This window comes from Capsicum annuum, chromosome 4 (assembly GCF_002878395.1).
Source record: "Capsicum annuum cultivar UCD-10X-F1 chromosome 4, UCD10Xv1.1, whole genome shotgun sequence".
In the NCBI taxonomy this organism is placed as follows: domain Eukaryota; kingdom Viridiplantae; phylum Streptophyta; class Magnoliopsida; order Solanales; family Solanaceae; genus Capsicum; species Capsicum annuum.
Genome location: NC_061114.1, coordinates 93418291 through 93438010, shown reverse-complemented (window position 1 = coordinate 93438010; position 19720 = coordinate 93418291). Strand labels below are relative to the sequence as shown.

The window sequence follows — 19720 nt, the reverse complement described above, 5'->3', positions numbered from 1 at the left end:
ATGACACATAATTTGGGACGGAGGGAGTATTTGTTTTATCCTTATTCTATTTATTTGTAAACCTACTATTTTCCTGTTTGAAAAAACATACCAACAGCTTAAACGCTCATCAACAGAAATGCAAACACCCTTGAGACTCGAGGAACGAACTAAAGCAGGAAGAAATTCATTGGAAGTACAAAGAAAGAAAGGAAAAAGTTACTTTACCGGTTTGGAAATCCAATTTACTCTTTAGAACAATTGATTAACATTTATAATCTCTCCGTCCATCTTTACTTGTCCATTTTTCTATTGGCACAAGGATTAAGAAACAGTAAATGATATAAATAATTTTATCTTATTACCGTTTGAATATAATAAGATTAATACTTTGAAAAATGCATTAGATAATGAATCATATTTAATGATAACAATAAAATGAGTAGGAATAGATAAATTATCCATAGATTTTATAAATTGGACAAATATTATTGAATATTCCAAAAAAGAGAAGTGGACAAGTAAAGATAGAAGAAGGAGTACCTTGCATCTTTAGCGTGTGGAAACAACAGCCAATATGCTGAACCAACTGAGGAAGGGAGTCTCTCTTAGTGTTTTTCTTGTTGTAGCACAAAGGAAAAATAACAACTAAGTACTCCATGTAAAACTACTCGGGCATAACATCAAATATCATGAGTGCACAATTCATTTCTAAATTTGTCATTTTTGACAACTTAAATTTTACCACAAGATGATTTAGTTATGCATTAATTAGATAATAACAAAGACAAAATTAATCAAGATATAATGCATGTGTAGATCAACTAAAATTACTAACATGTACTTGAAATTCTAGCAAGAAATTGTATTCAAAACAATTAGAAAGTAACAAATATAAAATACACTAAATTAGTATCGATAATAATAAAGCAAGATTAGAAGAAATTCAATCAATTTGATTATGGAGTAAAGGAACATGGACATTCTTATTTTTCATAATGAATTTAAAAATAGAACCTTTTCATGTGCCCCCTTTCATAATAGATAATGGAGAATTTATTTTGCTAATAAATAACAATCGTATCATAAATATTCTTCTACATGATCTGAAGAATGATGATACAAAGCTTAATTTCGCCACAGGAGTTGCTACGGGAGATCTAGATGAAATGGCTAGAGAAGTAACGCAGAGATTAGTTCATAAGCTGGGAAGGTAATTTTCAGCTTGTTCAGATTCCTTGAGATTTGCAAAGATGATTAGTAAACAGCGAAGATAGAAGATATGAAGTAAGTGATAGTGCAAAAGCGGTGCACGATCGGAAGCAAACAAAGAGACTGTTCATTCCCCAATAAAAGAAAGGCAACTTTAATGTACAATTTACATTACCTTTAATATAATTTGGAGATGTTGTGTTGGTTCTTAGCTTGTTCACTTATAAATAAGGGTAATATTATTGCCCAATTAAGTGTACCTTTTTTCTATTTTTTTATTTATAAAATTTCATCACTCGTTTTGATATTTATAAAATTATTCTTGATATTTCTCTCATGCTTCTTCATTTGTGAAGCTACTCTTACCGGGAAAGATGGTAATTTGTCGAGCTTTGTTCATTTACATGTTGTATAAAAATGCAACTTGTTTTTGCCATTGGACCAAAAATGGATCAAAATTGCTGAAAAGACATAGCTACCAAAATACGACCAAAAGTCCATCAAAAACTACATTAAAGCCACAACAAAAACTACAATTACACAGCAATAAAAATTGGACCAAAGTAATTCAAAGGGTTTAAATAATATGAAAAAAATAATTTTGGGGTAATAGAACTCTCGCATAGTTTAGGCTTTAGAGCTATAAATAATATGAAAAAATAATTTAAATTTAATAATATGAACCCTTAAATAATTTAGATGTGTAACTGACAATTTCATCATAATTTAGAGGGAGTCTTATGTCTTACCCTTAATATTCATGAGTAATTTTTTATTTTTATTTTTGAAAAAGAACTTTTAAAAATTTATTAAAATCACTTTCATAAATTTTTATTTTTTCTCGACTTATTTGATATGATTTTTCTTGTACTGGGGTCTAGCAAAAACAATATATTTACCTTCTAAAATAGAAATAACACCCACATATAGTCTATCCTTTCTAGATTCCATATAGGGTAATTTAATAAGGTATGTAAAAATAGTGCAGAATATGATATATTAGAAATGCCTGCATTAATAGTATTGGTATTAATTATGATGAGATTTTTTTCATAGAGTATTTAATTTGACATATTAAAAATAGCATATATTTCATAATTTCTCAAAAAAAGGAATACTTATTTATAAAAATATCCTCCACAAATATGGTGAAAAGAATATTGAAAAGATTTTGAGGGACAATTATGTCTTTAATAATGTTAATGCATGTATTAGAAACTCTAGCATTCATGGATTTCACTGTATTAGTTATGCATATATTAATACCAAATAGAGTGTATAAATGCTAATGAGTGTATTACTTATACATTGATTTAAAAAAAATGTATTACTCAACAAAGCAAATTCTAGTACTTCCTCCGTCCAATAATATTGTTCACGATTGACTTAACACAGATTAAGAAATAATAAATAATAGGTATAATTTTACTATATCATCCTTCGAATATAATAGATTTAATACTTTGAGAAATGCATCGAGTGATGAATAGTATTTAGAAAAAAATTACATAACACCACAATTAAACCACAAAATTTCTATCTTTTTTATTAATTACCTAAATCCCATTTTTTTAAAAAACAGTCGGATATATCCACAAACCCATAAATTTTCAAACTCTTTGATCTAGTTAATGTATTATGTATCTCGACCAAATAGTTCAAAAAATAAATGTATTTCAGTAATCAAAATTATGTATCTCAACTTCAGAATTATGTATCCAGATGCTAATTATGTACCCAATCAAAAATAGAGTAATTAACTATTACATTTTTAGATTCAAAATTATGTATCTCAACTTCAAAAGTATGTATCCGGATGCTAATTATGTATACAAAAATTACAAAATCAGGGATTATTTGTAATTTAGCAAAGAGCACAGATAAAGAGTAATTAGGGATAAACTTGTAGAAATTTATGTAAGTTTTATTAGTATTTAATACGAAGAGTAAAATGACGAAGAGTAAAATGAGAAAAAATGTGTAAAATAGCCATCAATTTTTCAAGCTGGACGAATATTGTTGGACATATAATTTAATATACTGGACAAGTATTGTTGTACAAAGAGAGTAATACACAAAGTTAGGACTAGTTTCGCCATAAAATTTTTGCTTTTTTCTGAAAGTTACTTCACTTAATTTGAAAAATAATGTTGGCCATGAAAATTCAAAATACAACTTGAAATTGTATTTGATATTTAAAAGAACAACAAAACCCTTGTTTTTATTTTTTTCACCTTTTAGTTTTTCTTCTTCAAAGAAATCCTAATTTTTTTATTATTATAAAAAATCTTATTTAAATTATATTTTATGTTCAAATCACACACACACAAATATATACTAGTTTAGTGCACGTGCTTTGTACACGTGTCTCTCATCAATCAATAAAATTATATATGAAAAAGTAATATTATCAGAAAATAACAATTGACATTAGAATAAAGTGTCGATAAAACTTACCTTAAATCACAAGCAAATTCTTTTCTCCAATCATAACATATATTTCACAAAAGAACATCATGTATAAAGGGAACATTAGGAAGGTTTCCTATAAAGTCCTTTAATTAAAAGTCAATTAAAGTTACTATTAGATATCTATTTAAGAAAAATACAATACAAAAAATAAAGCAAACAAAATTAAATTAAATTAAACCTAAGTCAAACTAAGGTATTATTAAAAATAATTGATAAGCTTTATTATTTAGATGAAGATGAAATTTCTAATACAAAATTTAGACTACACTTACTAAGTTTGACCCAACCTTGGTCCGACTCGGCTCCGTGTGCGAATGTAACTCAAGCGTCATTTCGCAAAAACTTTATGTATTAAATTTAAAGGTGCTTATAAAATTCTTAAAAGAACTTATTCTCAACCAAAGAAGAGAACTTCTTCACCCTTGATATTTTTGGATGTCACATCTATCTAATTTTTTTGTTTCTAGCTACACCTCTCAACAACTCATATCATTGCTATAAATCTTTTAGGTAAAAGAAATTTAGAGATTAAATCCATAGAGTTAAAATTCCACATCTCCTCTACCTCCCTCCCCCTCCCGCTTTTCCATTCCGCTCCTTTGTTGATGCCACTGATTAAAGCCAATTACTAATTAACATCATCTTGTTCATATACTCTCCTATTGCAAACCAAAACAATCTCGAAAATTTAAAAAATGCAGAAACATATAGTCCAACAAACTCATTTAAAGTCGTATTTCAATTAACATCTCTTTACCAAGCTGATCAACCAAAAACTACACTCCAGCAAAAATTGTCAAGCAATTATCGATCATCAATTCGTAAGTAAACTTAAAACAAAGAGTTGATCTAATTAAAGGAGAAATTAACTACCGATGTCTTCTATTCTGATTTCCAGTAACAGTTTAATCACCACACAAAGCAACTCCTTTTATAGGAGTATTAATAAATCAAAAAGAATTTGATTTTTTGGAATTCTATATGATTTGTATTAGAACAAAAGAGAGCTCTTGTATTATAGTAAAAAAAGGACTCATGATGGTTATTTATTTTGCCGAAATAAATATATATTCCTACAACAATTTTTGTTTTGCAAAAAATAAAGCAATTTTCTTTCTGTCAAAAATATGATTCCTAGAAATATTCGGACAACTACTACGACAGTGTTTAGTTTGTAATATATTAGATAGGTATGTCCGTGCGTTGTACAGGCCCAACACATATATTATAATAAAATGAAGATGTAACAGCAAGAGACTATCCCGTTTGATTGGATCAGTTGATGGAAATGATCCCAAATGTATGTTTTATACCATCATGGGAATAACATACTATTAGATGCTCACATTCACATATGATAGCGAATGTTGTCTATTTACATTGATACAGATAATACTTATAAATTCTACAATTGAATATACATTTTTGTTGTTGTGATCAATCTCTCGGACATTGATGATCAAACATCTGTTACATTTGATTTAAATATTAAATATGGTTAAGAAGTTCAAAATGTTGTAATAAAACAAATCTTTATTAAATGAAGACAAACGCAATAGTTATTATAATAAAAGTTGCAATAACGTAAGCTATTATGGTATCAGAATGAAAATTCATTTGTAAATTGAAAGAATTACGTTGTAGGTAGCATTAGTAACACTGTACATATCTCTTTATTTTTAAAATTTTGGATAAACATTTACATACCTATTGACAAAGTAATTGCATTGTTGTGAAATACTCATACCATTGACACCCATAGATGTTAACAAACTCAAAACCCCATATGATGAAAACCAAATGTAAAACCACAAACAACCACCTGAGAAAATCATTGCAGAAACAAATCAAGAATGGATAGACATTGCATATGTTGTTCCACCACAAGTGCCACAAACAAAATCAGACAACACAGTATAACAACCACAACAGTAGTCACAAGCCAATAGTAACTACAACAAGAAAGATGCCGACTTACATGCTCGTGGTATTACACCGGTAAAATAACTTGCTTAGCAGGCCTAGTTCCTTGCTCTTTGATTGTTGTGTCTTCAACTGTTTTCCAGTTTTTCTAATGTTTGTTGATCTCAGATGGGATTTTTCATGTCTAATGCAACTGTTTCTTTAACAAGTACCAAAAAGCCAATTGCTATGCAACATGAATAGACTATCCAAATGAGAAACACCACTTTCTACTAGCAATATAGATACTGAAAAAGCCAGATGTGGTCTCTTCCATTCCCGAGAGCTACAAGGCTCATTTCTTTTCCATTAGTTCCCCCAAAGTTAAATTAATTGAAGAAATAAATTGATTCCTTTCTCAATCTTATATCTTTACAGCCAAAAAAATAGAAAAAAGTTACTCTATGAAGCAGACTCTGAATGTAGTTTGGATTTAAGAATACACAATTAAGGAATCAACATACTCTTCTTAACTCCTAATATATCACTTATGAGTACTACGTAATTAAAATTTAATACCTTGACAGGAGTTCCATTGCATTTAAACAAACTACATTATTTTAAACAGGCTCAACATGAATCAGTAAAGGAGACCTGCTTTTCTCAACATATTCATGCTCTATGAAATAAATCCATCAAATATAGTGAATACATGAGACCAAAGAAAATAAGGAAAAGACCAACAGATTAGCCTCAATCGTAACTATTTTATCGCCCGAAGAATCATAGTTTATAATGAAACAAAATAGACATTCCTCCACCTATTCATGTTTCGCTACCAGAAAGCAAGAAGAGGAAAGTAACCTTTCAAGTCTGAAAGACCCAACTTGTTTTCTATACTTACGCAGTTTTCAATAAAAGGAGGAAAGATCCAATCAAATATTAATATTCAACTTGAAAGGCACTTGTATAGAATAGACCGTTGAAGCAAATAAGATACTCCAGTTATAATAGATGTGACTTTAGACAAAATCCTTAGCAGCCAACTCATAAGATCATACTTTTATTGAAGCAACTTAAATTCATTGAGAGGTAGAACTCAGACCATCAGATTCACAGGGTAATTAATGACTTCAGACAGAAACATTCAACAGTAAAGGGTTAAGCTAGAACAAACAGGAGATACAGACAACAGTTTCATGCATTTTGATGGCTAAGCTTAAATGAAAATGGCCAAATTTTGAGAGTTGGGCATTTCACTCTTGCAAATCATGTAGAACAACCACTGAAATTAGTAATTTGATATCACAAACACAGTATTTTGATTGAAATATCAAATACAAATTTTGGATGAAATTCAAATGGAAACTTAGATTTTTTCAGAGATGACCGATTGGAATCATTTCTAGAACGTGCCAGCACACCAATCGTTTGGATCAAAGGATGAGAATGGGATTTGAGAGCACGTGTGTGCACATGAAGTTAAGGATATGGGCATATAGTGAAGCTAATAAACTTTGACCTTTCTAATAAGAATGGTCCACATTCTTCTGCTTAAACTCAATTAGTAGTTCTACTTTCCCTCCCATCATTGCAGGGCCTTAATCTTTATAATAGTTGATGAATTAGAGTAATTCATGAATATTCTACAAACCATTAATATCAAAGAGGTAAAGGGACTTCCTAGGCTAACTACCCTTGATCTTTCAGACCAAAAAATTGAAGGGCAAATATCCGATTGGGTTTGGCCAGATAGATCTAATCTTTCTCACAATCTATTTGAGTCTCTAGAAGAACCTTACCATATATATACTGATCATAGTGGCATCTACACTATCATTCTGATAGATCTCCAAACAGTGGATAGACAAGTACTTTAGGTATCAAAGACGTATAACACAAACTGCATCATTGACAGCTACGGGTATCAAAAGCAATGGTACCCCGCAATTAATAAGAATACAAGTTGCTGAATCATGCAATACTAATGTAGCTGATAGCTTCTGGAAATATAGAAGAAAAATTGATATTGTTGACCATTTTCACCTAAAAAGATCGCACCAACACTTTGTAACAAGCCAACAATGCAAGTAGCTCAGTGCAATTGGCTTTCCAGTACATAAGCTTTCCCCTTTATACTTCAAGTTCTTTATTTCAAAGAATAGCTCTTCTTGAAGCTTAAGGTATAAAACACTATCAAAGTCCTCAAATTTTTGGACAAATGTAACTCTGTCCTACCTGCTTGTAGGAGTAATGACAAGAATGAACAGTATAAATACTGATTTTGATGGCCAATTTTATACTGATGGAGCAGGATGCAGCCAAATTTTAACCTTTTACCGAACTAATAGAATGCGATGGGGATAGGGTTGAGAAGGGGAAACCTTACAATTGTATTTGAAAATTCCTTATCCAGTGGTCCACCATCCTTATGCTTTGTCGCTTCAGAAAAAAAGCAGGTCCAGCATGGTTGGGAGGACTGCAATCTGGAGAAACATAAGTTCAGTATTTAAAAAAGAAAGCAACAAAATCATCTTTTTTCAAGAGAACCAAAATGCTCTTTAAGGGGTCATTTGGTGAAGTATAAGTGATAATATCAAAACAAAAAAATTACTCCAAATGTCATTTCTACGATCATCACCTACATGAACAACGTCATCTGGATTTACTTCTAGTAACTCGCACGCTTTTAAAAATATTGTTGGATTAGGCTTCTCTGCTTCTACCTGTTAAAAGCCAAAATAGAATATCGGCTATTGGATCAACAAGGATGAAATGAAAGCAAAAGGAAAAACGACAAATGTATTACCTCAGTGGAAACTGCTACGGCATCAAACCAGTGATCACAGTTCAGAGCCCTCAAAACTGGTCTCAACTGAGTGTCAAAATTCGACACTACAGCCAACTTCACTCCTGCCGCTCTAAGGGCCTTAAATACCTTCTCAGAATCTGGATCACAAAGATGCCAAGCCACCTATTGAAGAATGACAAATGAAAGTAAAATTATTGAGTGACTTCTTATTAGTGGAGATGTTTCGTTAGTCAACTCGAATAATAAACCAATTTGCTGTAAAAAAGAAATGGTAATTCAAAGTGAGAGAACATTTTCAGTAGTAAAATAGTTATACAGCTCCTGAAAGTACTGAGAGTCGGAACAGCCAGTCGAAGAACTAACTATATGTTGCCAAAATGGTCTTTCTTTGTTAACATATCTGTAATATGAAGACCAGAGAAATTGAACAAACTATAACAATAACTTAAATGATCTTAAAATACGAACAGATCAATATTCTGTCATGAGATGTGAAAAGAATGTGGTCTGATGTGCATAGAAGCATTTGGTTGCCCGTGTGATGTCAAACTAATAAATTTAATCAACCGTGACATGTTGGGAGGGAATAGCTGTACAGAAGTTCAAGAACATACACGTTTAACCAGATGCTTGTTGTAACTTGTAACTAACCAAGACATGTTTTTTGAGATTTTAAGAATTACCAATACTTGCATTCCACTTTCATAAAACAACGGCATTCATGTTTGTTAACCACAATTAAACAAGCACAAGCAAGGATGAAAGGGAAGCAAAAGGAAAAACGACAAACGTATTACCTCAGCGGAAACTGCTATGGCATCAAACCAGTGATCACAGTTCAGAGCCCTCAAAACTGGTTTCAACTGAGTGTCAAAATTCGACACTACAGCCAACTTCACTCCTGCCGCTCTAAGGGCCTTAAATACCTTCTCAGCATCTGGATTAGAAAGATGCCAAGCCTATTGAAGAATGACAAATGAAAGTAAAATTATTGAGTGACTTCTTATTAGTGGAGATGTTCTGTTAGTCAACTCGAACAATAAACCAATTTGCTGTAAAAAAGAAATGGTAATTCAAAGTGAGGGAACCTTTTCAGTAGTATAATAGTTATACAGCTCCTGAAAGTACTGAGAGTCGGAACAGCCAGTCGCAGAACTAACTATATGTTGCCAAAATAGTCTTCCGTCGTTAACATACCTGCAATATGAAGACCAGAGAAATTTAACAAACTATAACAACAACTTAAATGATCTCAAAATACGTATAGATCAATATTCCGTCACGAGATGTGAAAAGAATGTGGTCTTTGATGTGCATAGAAGCATTTGGCTTCCCGTGTGATGTCAAACTAATAAATTTAATTAACCGCGACATGTTTGGAGGGAATAGCTGTACAGAAGTTCAAGAACATACACGTTTAACCAGATGCTTATTGTAACTTGTAACTACCATACAATATTAAGCTGCAGTATCCCCTAACAATGACTCACTGGTTGTTTAATTTCTCTCAAATAGTGTTGGTAAGCTAAATTAAGACACACAAAGAAAATGCACCATAAGGCCCCTTTGACCTTGAACAGTTTGGCTTCACCATTTATACAACAGTTAATCATTGTGAAGGATAATCAAGAAAAAAGGCTTGACAAAAAAGTAAACGAAATATGGCAAAGAAATCAGACAGGACAACAAAAGCAGTATGGATGGAAGAACCCAGGTAATGTTGTAATATGGTAACGTGTTGCAAAGTTATCATTAGCACGAAATTTTTCATTTGAGAAGGAACACTTGTTGAAGTCAACAGTGCTTCCTGGAAGGTCAAGATAAGCAAATGTTACACTACAAGATCTATCACAAAGAAAACGAAAGTTTCATTACATGGTAGAAGCAAAAATAATCTGTACAATGGAATGAATTATCAAGAGAAACCAGAATAACCACATCCAGTACTCCTGAACCTCATGAAATGTGTGGATACATACCCAAACTGAGTATAAGTACTCAAACATAACAATATTGCACCTTTAGTCTCCTTTTGAGCTCATTATCAGCAATTCCAATAAATCGATTACACTGCAGCATGAAATGTGTGGATAAATACCCAAATTGAGTATAAGTACTCAAACATAATAATATTGTACCTTTAGTCTCCTTTAGATCTTATTATCAGCCATTCGATCAAATCAATTATACTACAGCATCTATCACAAACAAAACGGAGGTTCCATGAAATGTGTGGATACATACCCAAACTGAGTATAAGTACTCAAACATAACAATATTGTACCTTTAGTCTTGTTTCAACCTCATTATCAGCCATTCCATCAAATCGAAGTGAATCTTTATTCCTGTTTACAGCCGAAGGTTCGTCCTGACCAGCAAATAATGTATTCTCAAATAACTATTCAGAAATTTTCATTAATGGCGCAGAATTTTACCATCCATATTAGAGATAATCATGAAACTTTAATATCTGTCATTGAAGAAAAATGGGAACTTTTAGATATCATTCTCACTAACCTCTGAAATCAAATAGTTGCTAACGTCAGGAGCAGAAGGAACTTTCTTAATGTCATTTCATATGTAACTTCAGATATACACTGCAATAGGCCTCCATCAAAATCTCTGCACAAAGTCAGACCAAGTAAGTAAAACTGATTTAGCTACAATCAGATAAAAGAATCTAACTCTGAGAGAACCAAATCTAAATAATATCAGATAAAATAAGTTGGACAACAAAGATTACTGGCACCAGGTAATCCCTACGGCGTCCTAAAATCTTACTTGAAATAACGACCTCTGATACTGCAGGCTACATTTCTGGCAACACAAAGGACAGGAACGCCATCATCGTTGAAACTCGTAATAGGAAATCATAATCCCGTGAGGCATGTCCAGTTTTGTCATTCCAGCAATGGGAGCACAATCGCCGTCTTTATAATCGAGTTCGACGACGTCGATTGGAACCTTCTCTTCCTTAGGAGATATAGAAAAGGAATTGGAATTGAAGGAATTAGTGATCGATTGAATGGGAAAGGAAGGTTTCCAGAATTATCTTGAGAGGAGTAGATATTTAATAACTTCAAAAGGTTTGAACACCTCAAAAATTATAGAATAATTACTCTCAGTTAAACACTAATACAATTGGAGAAACTACAGGTACAATCTAAAGGAACTAAGTTTCACCCAAAAATCAGAGAACTAAAATAACAAAGGATTTAAGGAAAAAAAAAATGAGAATAAGCATGTCTTAAAAGAATCAACAATTGTTACCTTTCCCAAAATTGAAGTTTACTCAACATAGGAGGAGTATTTCTTCACTACCCAAAAACTCGAGCTAAATACGAATTCTGCAAGCAATTATCAGATTTCGACAACATAAAAATCAAACCTTCATAAACCCGCAGAACCAAATCTGTCGCCAAAACTTTATAAATTTCTTCACCCAAATCTAAAAATCGAAGGAAAAAACTAAAGATGAAGATAAAATTGACAAAGCAAGACTTGACTCAAATTGAGATTTATCTCTAATTGTTGAAGCAGAAATCAACCACTGTTACATTGGAGCAAAGCAATGGTTATATTATCAATCAGAAGAGCGAGAGAAAGATTATACAGCCTAAGAAATTTGATAAAGAAGTGGCGAAATAATGGAGTATTCTAGAGTTTTGATGTAAGAGGATAGTAAAATATCGGCTAGACATAATTACCATTTTGCCCTTGTATATTGGGTATATTTACATGATTACCCTTGGTCGTCCTTTGGTTGGCTCTTCTGTATAGTAGAAAAATTACTACGACAGTGTTTAGTTTGTAATATATTAATTGCAGTCTTTTACTTTTCAATAGATAATTTGATTTTTATTCTGGTAGGACTCTGACGAGTCCAAAAAAACTGTTTTATTAAGATTCCTACCTATAGTTGTTATTAATTTTGATAAATTTTAATAAAAAATAATTTTATTATATATATATTTAATTAATTTTTAATTTTTAAATATTAAAAAAATAGTAAAAAAATATTTTATCTAAAGCAAAGATTTTTAATAAATCACAAAAAGTTCAAACGATATTTTTAAGACCATTCACACTTTTAATATACTAATTTAGGTATACGCACCTTGCGCATGTAATCACTTTAATGAGTTCAAACATTACATTAAATAGAATATGTATTTAAATAATAAAAATGAATATAATAATTAAATTTAATATCTTTTGAGTATGTAAAGATGGAGAATTTATATATTAAACCTAATTTTTACCAAAAAATATTTTTAAAAGTTCATCTACCATCTGTAAATTGCAACAAAATAATACAATGATAAAGATATCAAAATAATACAATTAAATCTAATCTTTACACACAAAAAAAATTCTCAAAATCGTCCGACACTCATATATTTTGTAAACAATAACAAAATAATATGATAATAGCGATATCAAAATAATACAACTAAACCTAACCTTTACATAAAAAAAATCTTCAAGGTCAACCAACATTTATCCATCACCTATAAACTGCAATAAAATAATACAATAAAAGTGATATAAAAAAAATACAATTAAATTTAAATTTTACACACAAAAATTTCTCAAAGCCGATCGAGATTCATCTACGAACTGTAAACTACCACAAAATAACAAACTAAAAAGAGATATTACGATAATACAATTAAACCTAATATTTACCTAAAATAATAAGATAATAAAGATATCAAAATAATACAATTAAATCTAACTTTTACACAAGAAATTTTTCAAAGCCAACGACGTTCATCTATGACCTGCATATTATAAACAAAAAATAATAGTGATCACAAAACTTCTATTTTGATCCAACTAATTCTTGTCTGAGCGAAAATTTTGACCCTAATGAATGATTTTGAATGAAAATAAAGAAGATTATGATGACAAAAGTTAGGAAATCAAGCATCCACTAATCTAAACATGCTATCGAATCAAGTTAGATGAGCATCAATAATATTCTTCCAATAAGCAAATCGGTTTGTTCTCTAATTTAACGTATCACTATTTATAGAAGTATTTCCTTAATAAAATACTATTTTAGAAGTATTTTTCTAATTGAACAGTGGAAAAGAAAATATTAATTAATTTTTCTATCATATATTTTAGGAGTCCATATATTTTAGGAAGGTTAATTAATATAATAAAAAATAATAAATTAAAAAATAGTGAAAAGACAGTTTTATCTAAAGAAAAGTCTTTTAATGAAGAGTAAAAAGTTCAAATCACTTTTTTAGGAGTCTTCACACTTTTAATATATTATAAATATAGATATAAATTATAAATATAAATTATACATTATATATATATATATATAAAAATTTAAATTCTAAATATTTATTATAAAAATTATGGTAAGAAATAATTCTATCTCCGACTTTGAAAATTTTAAATAAAATTATTTTTTAATTTTTTTTTATGATCAAACACTTACTTAATAATATATTATATTTTTATGCATTGTACCAAATGATTTTTTATAGAATTATATTGGGATATGTTATTGCAAAAATCACGAAAAAATAAAACGAAAGAAAATTTTATCTCTTCATATGTACGATCGAATGAAAATTTGCACACATCAGATCCACTAGTTCTTTCAAAGTGCATTTAATACTGGTCCTAGTAATAGAAAAGTCTCAAACTTTTTTCCCAAGAAATTTCAACTTCCATTATGATTAAGTAATTAACTTTAACATGTCAGAATAGTTGCATTAAAGTGTGCTGGAGACGGAAAGCGGGGAGAACTTGGTGGGCTCCACTAGCATTTTGGACCAGATATTACTACTGTATAGAAGCAGGAGTAAAATGAACTATCAAGGGCAATAATGTCATTTTACTCTGTCTCAATTAAAAAGCCTCTTCTACCCATTCTCGCAATGCTATCTTCGTGGTTTCATTTTTCTCATTCTAGAATTATATATCTTCGATCCATTTTTATTTTGTTGATAAGCTTTTATTCAAATTTTTACCCTAATTTTCTTCATTCTGCAGCATTTAAGTTTTTCTTTTTGATTATTTTTCAGCTTTAATCGGGTCTCTTGTGGATGATTTTTGTTCTTATCTTAGCTATTTATGAAATTATGTGTACGCCTATTTACTATTAGAAGGGGATTTTTTTTGGCTGAAGGAATAACCATGGAGCTAAAATGCGCAATACTATCGATCAGACGAAGACATCGATGGCTGGATGATTTTCAGCACAGTATTGACGTTTAAGAGGTTTGGCAACTTTAGCTAAATAATATTCTTAGATCTCTCTAAATTCAAAGCATTTGTTGAAACACCAGGAATAATATCAACAATGCAGATTTGAGACTTCTTTGTAACTGCTTTGTTGAGTTGATGAAGGAGAAAGAGAGAACTATATAAAATTTCAGGTTCTGAAGGAGTGTCTAATGGAATTTGTGGTTATAGTTAGCGGTAGGCTGCACTCTGTAGCAATGATATTTCTATATTTAGTGAATATTTTTCTGGTTGATAGATAAATGTTTGTTATAGAATTGTGGGAGCTTTAGTGCACAAAGCTGTCCTTTTATCAATTAAAAGCAGAAAGACAATAAACAAAAACTTACCAAACAGTCCCACCAGAGAAATGAACAGGAAAATAATGACAATTGTTCAGATGAGGAGTGGTAGCAGGGAGAAGTACTGGGAGTATTCTCAGTGAGTCTAGAGGGATGAAGTGGTCATAGTTCTGAATCTTTTTTATTGGCTACATGTTAAAGATACACTTATTTGCAGGTTCTTTGTGTTTTACTCCTTCAAAATGCTGGGTTGCAATCTAAAGATATTTCTGTTCGTTCAATGGCCATTGACCTTCTTGGCACAATTGATGCAAGGCTGAAACAAGATGCAGTCCGCTGTAGGGAGGAGAAATTCTGGATAGTAAAGGAGTCGAGAAGCGAGGACATGATTGACCAGAATCTTCCCAACGATGCATGTTCTGTTTGTTTGGATTCCAGGATTGACAAATCACTTGATCGATGCCATGATTGTCAGAGAATGTTTCACGTTAACTGTACTGGAATCAGGGGTCATGATATGTCTAATCGTGTCTTTCAATGTCAGATGTGTTTCTCCAAGAAGCTGGGAAAATAACTGTACTAAGTCAGGAAAGACGTCACAAGTTACTGAGGCAATCACAAATTTGGAGATTGTTCAGCAGCCACTACTGAATTATCTCCATGATGTTGCAACTGTTGACGATTTACATTTATTTACTCACTGGTTAGTGCTTCTCTGGAATTGATACTCTAATCCTGTTAGTATTTTTCTATTTTTGATAACCTTGCCAAGAAATGCAATTGCAGGTTCTATCTATGTCTTTGGTATAAAGATGACCCTAATTTAGCGTAGAAGTTCATGTATTATGTTGCACGATTAAAGTCACAAGCAATTGTGTGCGACTCTAGTTCACTTTCTTCACTAATGACAAGAGAGTCGGCAAAAAAGATAACTCTAGCGTTGGGACAGAATAGTTCTTTCTCTAGAGGATTTGACAAGATTCTGCAAGTCCTTCTGGTTGGTGAAATAACATTTCTCACTTTGTTCTCGAGAACATAAATTTTTATACTCATTGTAAGATGCTTCACAGGCAAGTTTGAGGGAGAACTCTCCAATCATTCGTGCAAAGGCGTTGCGAGCAGTAAGTGGGTTGCATATGCATTCTAAAATTTATGTTTCTTCTGTTCGAACATCTGGAGTACTTATTTTCTGCTTCTATTGTTTGTGTCGTAATGAGAGCAGGTTAGTATCATTGTTAAGGCTGATCCAGAGGTTTAAGCTTGTCCAAACAGCAGTGGAATGGAGGTTTTGTTACTCTGCTATATCTGCCCGAGAAACTGCGTTGGAACTTGTAGGCAGGCATATTGTTTCATATCCTGATGTTGGTTTAAAGGTATTGAATTTAGATCTATATGATCCCACATGCTTTTTTGACATCTTGTTCAGGATGGCTATGGTTTTCCCTTTAACGCTGCTTTTGGTTGCACATAACTTTGAGAAGTTGGTAGAAAGCATAAAGGATGCTAGAGTAAGCATGCGAAAGCGTGCTATCAAAATCATACGGGACATGTCCACTTCAAATGCTAACTTCTCAGAGTTTACTACTGTTTGCGTTGAAATTATTTCCCGAGTAAATGGTGAGGAATCCAGTGTACAGGTAGTAGTCAAATCAATTTCCTTACAGTTTTAACATTCTAGCCGATTCTTATTTTGTCTTCTCCTTGATTAAATAGTGATACAAGCAGCATGACCATACCAATATCTACCCCAGATGAATGTAGAACTTGTAAGGTTCATGTGATGATCGACCATAATCATCGTTACACTTTAGACTTGACAAGTGGCTGCATTGGCCCATAAATGGTCGACTTAGAACAAGGCACACGGTTCTTGGTGCAATTCATAGGCCAGTCCCAAGTTAGTCATTCTGCATGGGAAAGGGGCCCTGTCCTGCCTACAAAGCCTCCACTTGGGTGGACTGGGTAGCAGCCAGGGATTTTAAAAATAATTTTGAACTTTGTATTTATTTAACAAGATTTAAGTATTTAAATTATTTTTGAGTGAAAATTGAAGAAATGTAAAATTGAAGATTTACTTTGGAAAAATATAGTTGAAATATTAAAAAATCTTTAATATAAAAACAGATGAAGGTTAAGTATAAGCTTGGGATACATTAGTGTGAAATTAGAGCCTCAAAGATTAGTACTACCTGTTCCATTTTATATGACAACCTTTTGTTTATAGTTTGATGAATCTTATAAACAAAATTAACAGATATCCTGATGAAGAAGCTGGTCAATTGTCCATGGCATTTGTTGTGAGACGTCCCCAAAGCACTGTTGACAAAGAACAAGTGATTGACTTTATTTCAAAACAGGTGCATGCTATGACTATTTGCTGCCCCTGCCTCTGTTTCTCGTTCTCTATCTCCATTTCAAGTGTTTTTGTTTAATAAGAACTACGTTTTTTGAATCTTTTAACCTTAAACAAATCACGTAGAATGTTGGAACCAGAGAGTTCCCAAATTATAAAAAGACGCATTCTTTTTTAAACAACCTAAAAAGGATAGCAACACACTTGAATTGAAACGAAGGAAGTAATAAGTTGACTACCATTTTAGCTCAGAAATCTCATGTATGAAAGTGAAACGCGGATAAAGCACATTGTCTTCAATCCTTAAACCAATCGAGAAACTTTCGGTGTTCTTTTCCAAAGCAAGTTGTATCTACTATAAGTGACATGATTGTCCCTAAGTTTTATTGTAGGTTGCTTCATATAAGAAGATAAGGCGTGTGGCATTTGTTAGCTCTATTACAGAGTCTACATGTACATACATGCACTTTCAAATACAAGTACCAATCAACAAGCGTTTCATTTTCCTGGTGTTGATTAAAACATAAATATTCATATGGATTGCCCCTTAATGCAACTTCCACAAGTACTTCTATGTCCATGACAAGATCAACAATGCACATACACTTCATCTTGTTGGTAGGGAGAAAACAATTTTTTTGATTTGAACAAAGGACACAAGGGATCATTAGGATAAGTTCACCTAATAAGTTGTAATATATTAAAATCTAATCGCAACAGTAATGGTAGTCTGACCTCTTAATTGATGAATCGATGTGTTCAATAAATCTATAACCAAATCAGATGCATTATGTTTTCAGGCTGCAATAACTAAGCACAACCAAGCTGTAAACACGTAGTAGTAAAAGAGGAAAGGAAACCTCCGTCTACCATTTGAAGAACGTATATTTCTGCCTCTTTAGCGTTACTTAGTTGGACAGTGGTAGCAATATCTTAAAGGAAGAGAGTAAGGTATGTCTGAGTTAGCTGTTGAATATTGTGTTTATACATAGAAGAGGCCACTTCTTCACTAATCCAAGACTATTGTTTTGAAAAAGAAAAAATAGTGATTGAACTTGAGACCCTTTAGTAGTGATCGACTCAGTGAACCTGCAACCATGCTTTCATTTTAATCCCGGAGACAGAATTATGCCATTTTTGACAAGAGAAACTTACACTTTCAAACTTCTCTGTGTTTTCTTGAACAAATGTTTCGAGCTCAGAGATTTTTCCATTCCCATAACAATCTGCCAATTCAGGTAAGGCTGCTAAAAGAGGGGATTAATAAATAAATTAGAATTCGCATTTGGTAAATCTTGCACCAAGAATGCAAAGAACAAAAAAATACTTTGTTCATATGAGGTTTGTAGTTTGACGTATGTCGGTTATGTAGTTGTCACATGTTTAATACATTGCTGATAGATGGACACTTTAATAAATAAATTAGAATTCGCATTTGATAAATCTTGCACCAAGAATGCAAAGAACAAAAAAATACTTTGTTCATATGAGGTTTGTAGTTTGACGTATGTCGGTTATGTAGTTGTCACATGTTTTATACATTGCTGATAGATGGACACTTTGTAATGCTTTATTATAATTTCACGTCTGATCTATATCATCATCAATATTTTTTCTTCTTGTTTTTGCATCAGACATCCCTTTTTCATGTTTAATTAGACTTTACTGTTGGCATTGAGATTATGCTATATTTTGCCGTAATACTCTTTCTAATATATTTTGCAGAATTTCCATCTGTTATTATTTTATCAAGGAAGATAATGTTTTTCCTTTCCGAAGGTAAATATAGCTAAAGCATGATGGTGCTTCATGTTGTAGTGATGAAAACAAACAAGGTAGCTTGATCTATGGAATTAAACAGCAACTGCAATATATGGAATCAAACATGGACCCTTTTTGGTTTAGAAGGATGACATTTCATTTAGCACATTCAAGGAGTAAATATACATTTCATCTAAATTGTTGTCGTGTCCAGTATAACTAATCTATCAAATTGTGAATTTTTGTTATTTCTATTCATCGTTTGAGGCAACGTATGAAGAATAGAATACATAGACTTTCATCGTTGGGCCCGATTCATATCTAGTATTCTCAATATTTTACCTCACCCTTTTCTCCACTATACCTTCTTCAACGTTGATAATTTAGCTCAGCAGCTTGTTACAATAAAGTTGCTTCAATTCTGAATGCCACTCTTATTTTTATATAGCATAGTCATTATATTCCAACTCGATACCTTGAGTGGCAATAAGCGGGTGGGATTAAGTTTGGATTGATCAAAATGGGCCAAGATTCAACTCTATTCAAATTTATTTGGATCAAAATAGAATAAATAATGGATTATAACTGAATCCGGAGTCAAAAGGGCTATTTTTTTTTTTTATCAAAAATACTAAAACGGACAATTAATTTTAAAAAATACCAAAACGGATAAATGGC

The 19720-nt window shown here is 31.8% G+C and overlaps 1 protein-coding gene and 1 long non-coding RNA gene across 8 annotated transcripts; one reads left to right on the top strand and one right to left on the bottom strand.

Moving 5' to 3' along the window:
- Nucleotides 1-522: 522 nt before the first annotated feature.
- On the bottom strand, nucleotides 523-10694 carry LOC107868865. The gene is made up of 8 exons (XM_047411585.1): nucleotides 10662-10694; nucleotides 10357-10406; nucleotides 9466-9574; nucleotides 9175-9336; nucleotides 8375-8539; nucleotides 8207-8291; nucleotides 7955-8051; nucleotides 523-5130 (listed from the first exon to the last, which is right to left on the bottom strand). The coding sequence occupies exons 1-8, from the start codon at nucleotides 10692-10694 to the stop codon at nucleotides 4998-5000; spliced, it is 834 nt and encodes a 277-aa protein (XP_047267541.1). The 3' UTR covers nucleotides 523-4997.
- Nucleotides 10695-14255: 3561 nt separating this feature from the next.
- On the top strand, nucleotides 14256-19386 carry LOC107867818. 7 transcript variants are annotated; one of them, XR_007055009.1, is made up of 7 exons: nucleotides 14256-14623; nucleotides 15146-15631; nucleotides 15715-15925; nucleotides 15999-16049; nucleotides 16151-17285; nucleotides 18082-18232; nucleotides 19100-19386. It is a non-coding gene; the product is annotated as an uncharacterized LOC107867818 (long non-coding RNA). The 7 variants fall into 7 exon arrangements; XR_007055008.1 differs by having other exon boundaries at nucleotides 19007-19386; XR_007055010.1 differs by lacking the exon at nucleotides 18082-18232 and having other exon boundaries at nucleotides 14265-14623; nucleotides 16151-16301; nucleotides 16410-17285; nucleotides 19007-19362.
- Nucleotides 19387-19720: the final 334 nt, after the last annotated feature.